Source organism: Photinus pyralis, unplaced genomic scaffold, assembly GCF_008802855.1.
Source record: "Photinus pyralis isolate 1611_PpyrPB1 unplaced genomic scaffold, Ppyr1.3 Ppyr1.4_unclustered_Scaffold5295, whole genome shotgun sequence".
Taxonomy (NCBI): Eukaryota; Metazoa; Arthropoda; class Insecta; order Coleoptera; family Lampyridae; genus Photinus; species Photinus pyralis.
The window spans coordinates 55,669-62,853 of NW_022171748.1; the positions used below are offsets into that span (position 1 = coordinate 55,669).

A 7,185-nucleotide genomic window follows, 5' to 3' on the forward strand; every position below is an offset into this window, starting at 1 on the left:
GTGCCTCACTGAAAATTTAGCGGCTCGGCGAATTCATCCTTTTATACGAAAACGTCGCGGACGGATAACTCCCACACTTCCAATCAATTTATCACGGTAAATCAAGAAAACAATCTAATGTTAATTGGTTTAGTGCGATAATGATTTAGCGACCGCACACCACATACAATAATAATTGCTCTCAAGGAGCAAAAATGCGTTTGGGTTTTTAATAGTAAACAAAATTTACCTTTTAGTTCTCCAATGTGTAAAAACAAAAAACCCGGCTGTTAATTGCAGGAAAAATGGAAAATATGTTTCTGTTTTATGGTAGGTATGACATCAATAGAATATTTATGCCACCAAACATTGTGCTGCATGAGTGCAGCTAGGTACCTATATTTATGGAATGCCTTGGTCAACTTATTGTATTTACATAGTAACAATTTTGCAACTGTGTATTCAATAGTCTGTCTTTCAACAGTACTGATGCAAGTTGCAAGCATCTAGTTGTGTCACACGAGCACTTGACCTGGTTTTGTCGAGCAAAATATGTCATAAGTGATGATAGCGCTTTAGGTAAAAAATATTTGAACTTTACCAAAAACCGCGTGTAAATCTTCAGTCTATTTTGCATCGACGCATTCTGCTATGAAAGCATACGTATCAGCGACGTTTTGAGTGAAATCTGGGACGTCTTTCAGTTATCTGTCTTAATTTTTTTTCAAAAGCAATAGAGCTTTTTGATTTGAACTATTGTTCTCGGCATTGGGGAAAAGAACCAGGCTAACCTAATCGCCAGGGGGGGAAGGCTCAGTTATGGGTTTTCCTCTCTAAAGGTGAGAGTTAGTAACCCTGCCGAAGTACGTCAGTACAACCACCACAACAACACCAGCAGCTATATTGTCTACATACATAAGTATGACGGAAAATGTTATACAAATAAACTTGCAACACTGTATGGCAAGCCTCATTGTAAATGAGGACATTGCCTTTATTCAAGAACCCTGGATTGTTAATCAAGGGTCTCTGGTCTTGGGGGCACAAAAAGGGCCGTTTTCTTTGATACACAGCAAGAAAAATCTAGAATATGTCCTAGCCACCTTAAAGCTCTTCTGATGCTACACCTGTGTGGCCGGGATCTCACTACTATACAGTTAAACTGTGACATACAGAGTGAAGCTCAAGTAGTAATAGCATCGGTATATCTCCAAGATGTTTCTGTTAACCTACCTCCCAGTAAGGAGATGGCAGAACTGATAGAACACTGTGAGAACAACAATAAACACCTCATTATAGGGTGTGATTCAAATCTAGAAATTTTTAATCAGGGCAGGGAACCCCCACCTTCGTAACTACCAGACTGTGATTGATCTGCCATCATCGAGTATCTCTGACCACATAATGAACTGGCAAGTCACTTTAGAAGCGACTATGTCAGATCGTAGATTAATTTTATTTGAGCCGTCCAAAAGGGTTATAACAACCCTAAGGTAACGGATATTCCCCTTTACGAACATCTTGGATAAAAACTTGGAGAGCACCCTTTCGTGGGACGCTTCTTGGGTCCTGCTGACTTACAGGACAAAGTAGATCTTCTTACCAACTCCATTGTGCTGTCATTTGTGTGAGTCATGTCCTCCTATAACCATCCCTGGTGGTGCTCGAAAAGCAGAAAACTCAGTTGGGCAAAATGTTCTATAAGGCAAAGGACAGCAAAGCTACAGCCGATTGGGAGGCCTATAAGGTAAACCTAAGGTTATATAAGAAGGATATTAGAAGGCGTCAGAGAGAGGCATGGAAGAGTTTCTGCGCAGCTCTGTAGAATCCACATCCTCTGCGTCCCGCCTAAATAAAATTGTAACGAAAAGTTCAGATTATAACCCAGCTATGCTCAGACGGATTGTTCCTACACGGGCAACCTCTCAGAGACATTCGAGGTAAATCCAAAAAAGCAAAATGGGCTTTGTGACAAAGTCGTCGCGCAATTGGCACCCTTTGGAGGCCATTCCCAACGACGCGGCGGTCTTGTGGCTGTACAGTGTATACTGCCGTGACAGGACCTATGGCCTGCTATGGAGTAATTGTTTGGTGACCTAGAATCAGATTCTCCTAGCACTTCTTAACCATGTGCAAAGACTTGCTTGCCTCGTTTGCACGGGCGCGATGCAAACAACTCCCACAGTCGACATAGAACCCCTTCTGGGTCCGCTTCCACTAGATCTCCACGTGAGAGAACAAGCCACTGTGGCATTCCCGCGTCTGAAAGATAAGGTGTTGTTGAATAGCAGCAGTACTGAGGTGGGCGATTCTCGAATTCTGAGCGAGGCGATTGCATATTCTAGAAGGGTGATCGGGCTCACTCATTCCTCAATTCATATTAGGAAAAAACTACTACATTTTCTTGATGAGGATGTAGCATCCCTACCAGACATATTCATCTTCACGGATGGATAAAAACAATAGAAGGAACAGGCACTGGCATTTAAGGACTGAATTTTCATATCACTCAACCACTACGCAAACTTTCTACTGTATTCCAGTCGAGTTGGTGGGATTAACCCTCAGTGCAAGAAAAGTTCTTATGCATTTCTTAACTATCAGAATTCAGGGCTGTTCTGTAGGTAATTGGTGACTGTAAAATTACCTCTAGGTTGGTTTCCGTAAGTCACCATGCATTAGAGCAATCATCAAGAGGAACAACACCCTTGAGCTCGCATGGGTCAAAGCGCATGCTGGAATGGAAGGTAATAAGAAAGTAAGTGTTTTATGGTACATAGTCGGCTCTCCCACTAACCGCTGCAACTGTAAACAACGTAATAACTCAAGATACCCAAACCCAGTACATGGCTAGGTGCAAAATTATGTTAGATCGTCGCCATGCGAGGGAAGCCTTCAAAGGACCATCTCGTAGCCTGGCCTGTTTTTACACAAGGCTATCAAGAAAGAACCTCCTCTTCCAGCATCCTTAGGTTCATTTCACGTGCAGGATGGCTTGAGTGACGTTGAGGGGTTGAACGACTCTAGTCAGGGAGGTAGTACAAAGTGCCCGAATTTGAGGCCTAAGCACGCGTCGACCCTATCCACCCAGAATACAGACGGTAGAAGACTGGAAAAGCTAATAAAAGCGCAAGTACAGTATCCGCCAAAATAAACAGCTGTGAGAACTACGTAGAAAATATAATAACCTATATTGTCTTCAACTACAGCAGTCATGTTTTGCAAGTCTTCAACTACAGCAGTCATGTTTTGCAAGATCGTTATGAAGCCAGTTTGTGTCACAATGGTGCACACGTTGAGCATTTAAATTCTGTAAATCACTTTCAGTATTTATTTTGGTGGATACTGTATTTACAAGCCCCTGGAAAGCTTTATAGTTCTGTAGAACACTGTAGGAGCTGCTAAAAAGTTCTTGGAAGTTCAAACCAGTTCCTAAAGGCCTTGAAGATCCTTAAAAACAGTTAGTAATGTTATTTTTAAACTGTGGTATGTTCTGATTCAAGGACGCTAGATAATATAGGATTGTCAGATTACAGTGTACATTTTCGCCGTGTTGTGACGTCACTTGCGGACTGGGCCGCATGCTTTTGCTGTTAAAGCGCTTATTTTATTAGTTTTCCATCGATTTGTGCACCACTTTAAATTTAAATGTTTACATTGCTCGTATAGTGCAGTCATTAAACAATGAAACTAATGGTATACAATATTATATATTTGGAATTGGAAAATAAAGGGCTACTGAATACTGTAAAAATACACAGGGTGCCCCATTTAAGAAATAATAAGTATAATTCATATGCAGTTCAAAACAAGTGTATATGTTACTGTGAAAGTAATTAATGCAGCGCTTATTCATAATCGCCGGTAAATATGATAAATTTGGGTGCATTTCCTTTTAAAACTTTAGGCAAAGGGAAACATACTGCCATTTATGCTAAGAAAATATTGAATTTAAAGAAAAATCATTCCGAGGGCTGCTCAAAAAATGTTCCTTCCTTGAATTACTCACATTGACCGATTATTATAAATAATCGCCGCATTAATCACTTTGGCCGTAACATATACAGGTTGTATCAAATTTTTTGTTAAGTACAGAGTTCTCGCTTATTAGCGTATATGGAGATGGATAAAAATGATCTTCAAGTTATACGTAAATAAAATCAAAAAACAAAATGTACTTCCTCTATAGTTTCCTAAATGTGGCGAAAAATAAAATAATTGACGTTTTTGATTTTTGGATTTAACATTCATATTTGGGGAGGTATTTAAAAACCAAACAGGGAACTTTTTGTGTTCTTTTAGATGATACAAATGAATTTTCGTTCTCATTAATACTTTATTTTACATCGATACCAACTTTTGTTTTTCATATGGGGGTCATTTTAAAGATTTAGGTCAGCTAATAGACAAAAAATCCTGATTTCGAAAATGTAAAACTGTTCATAAAAAAGAATGTAAAAAAATAAAGAATAAAAAAAAAACATTTTGGCTCATAGTTAATTTGAACATTTATTATAGTTAAATTCGGGATTTATTAAAGAAATTCGATTGTTCATGCATATTGCTATATATTATTAACAATAACTAAAATGTTATTCGAAACGTTCTTTAAATTTTGAATTTTTTTAATATTTTTTATAGAAATGTAAACATAAACATGTTCGAAATTAGGATTTTTTTCTCTATTAGATGACCTAAATCTTTAAAATGGCTCCCCTATGAAAGTTGGTAACGATATTTTATAAAATAAAGTATTAATGATAACGAAAATTCATTTTCATCATCTAAGTAAATCTGGTTGATCTTCACAGCGCGCCAAGGATTGTTCACAGGACGCGGACCCGCATTTCGACTGGCGAAAGTATGCACGGAACCCATCGTGCCCTAACCCCAAGGAATGCGTGTAAATCGTGGTTTCTGAAACTCCTAGTGAAGCTGACCTTTAATCTTGAATCCTCCAGTACCAAACATTTGGATTTTTCAACAACATGTGAAGTGATTATGTCAACAGGGTGCAGCTGGTACTGGGGTCGTAACTCACACTGTATGATGTAACAGTGATTATCGTAATATGTAGAATTTAAATCCTAGGATTGACGCGAAAGTACAACCACAGATCCACTGTATCATGCCTCGTAAGATCCTGTAAGAGAGCGCGAGGGCGGTTGGTTTAATACTTCTTAGGTTTGCAAAATTATCGTTACATCTATTCTACAGTGTAAACAAATGCTATGTAAGGAGAAAGACTACTACAAATTTGCTAGCAAAAAAGAGTCCTCTTGCACACATTTAAAGATCAAAGGATATCCATAGTCCTCTAAATGAAGATCATTGTTAACATATGTCGTAACTCTCAGGAATGTGGTCCCTTAAAAGGTCTACAAACTTATCAATTGGACAGAAATGGTTACATCCAGGTACTATGATAGTTGCTGGTGGTTCCCCGTTGTGCGTTTCGTAATATATCTGAAATATCCGCGCTATCATATTAATTGCAATGGAACGCTTTCTCTTACTTTAAAGCCATAGTGACCATCGATGTTGTGAAGCTCAAACATAATGCAGGCGCCGTATGGTGGAATATGTCGGTTGAAGGCATTTAAAATCTTTAACATAAGAGCCACATTCATCTCATGCCCAGAAAATATCATAATTTTGCGTTTCGGTGGTTGCAACGTGCCATTAATTTTTTGCCTGGCCGCATCAAGAATTGTCTTCAAATTGAACCCTGTGCTACTTCGTAATGAACTCGGCATTTAGCACAGCATCTTTACCTTGCAATTTAGATATCTTAGGAGTGCTAGTCCATACCGAATACATGTCGATTGCCGCATCTCTCAGTAGCTTTGGATACACGGGTTTGACCCAATCTGGAAACTTCAAACCACACTCCTCCTAAAATAGACTTTAGTCAACAACGAACTGTCACACACCCTTACCTCAACTACGAGCCCAAAATACAGTATGTATAAATCGGTGAATCCTTTTATATGTAAACCGGTATTTTTGTTAAGGTAATTAAACCATTTTTTGTATGGGAGCAAGTATCGTTGACCTTGTAATGACTTTTCATATTCGGCTATTAGTTTGGATCTTTCGGCACATTTTGTGGGAAATCCCATACGCTATATTGCACAAAACACAATTACCTTCGATAAGGAAGGCTACGTCTAGGACTTACCAGGTCAGTATCGTTCAAGTAATTGTAAGGAATAGGTTGCCAATGCAATTCCTTATTCCAATCTAGTGGACCATTGGGTGGAAAAAGACTAGCCAAGACTAGTTCCAATGACATCTTTGTTCTGTTATAGTTTGTGGATAACGCTTCAACAACTTCGGGTGTGTACATCCCTACGAATTTACCGTAACGTTCGTATAGGGTTTTTCCAAGGTTATACTCTCTCATTTTTCCTTCCTGAAGATTCATAAATTTTGTAGTGCACCATAAGGGTTTGACTTACATTTGTTAGTTGACCCCATCCGTATGGCCAGTAGTCTAAGTGTTTGTATGGATCCTTTGGATAGGTCGCCAGTCTATCATTGGTCCGATCCCCGTGTCGGTGAAGCTAAAATAACAGGGAAACTTCTAAACTGTCTAAATTTGTTTCTTACAACAAAGACCATCTGTAAAGTATCATCTTCTATGTGTATACCATCAGCACCGATCCTTTGAGTCACTAGTAGTAATAGCAGTCCAAAAATCCGCATTTTTCTTTCTTATTGTGGCCGGCAGAAACTTTTGTATCATTATTGTTTAAATCTGTTTTTATACTAGAAACAACCGGATTTCTCTTTCCGCTTTTGCTTGCCTGCCGCTTGTTTTTCTCATTAATTAATTCTGAAATCAATTTCACTAGGTCTAAATCAACAAAAATATGTTTTTGCTCTAACGGGATCAATCTTAATCTCCATTTTTGGGGACAGAAGTTCTTCCTTTGCTCCTAAGAGATTAAATTCCCAATTAATTCCTTGGGATTAAAATATAATACAGTTACGCCTATTTTGTATGTTCGTGAAATAAAATGTTGCATTTGCTGAAAGTTAATACAAAGAAAAGTTTAGTTTTATTGTTTGACGTAATCTAATAACTGTAACCAACGTTACCGAATCCAATACTACTCGTATTTAGGCTGACTATAAGTAACTAACAGAACATCTCCCCTTTCAAGTTTAAAGTATTAATCAGGGACATAGTCCTTCAGATAC

At 38.5% G+C, this 7,185-nt stretch overlaps 1 protein-coding gene across 1 annotated transcript; it reads right to left on the minus strand.

Moving 5' to 3' along the window:
• Nucleotides 1-5,313: 5,313 nt before the first annotated feature.
• On the minus strand, nt 5,314-6,687 carry LOC116182443 (venom acid phosphatase Acph-1-like). The gene is given in 7 exon segments (XM_031502979.1): nt 5,314-5,445; nt 5,496-5,707; nt 5,754-5,874; nt 5,919-6,104; nt 6,161-6,394; nt 6,441-6,574; nt 6,633-6,687. Coding segments are annotated over 7 exon segments (1,074 nt in total).
• Nucleotides 6,688-7,185: the final 498 nt, after the last annotated feature.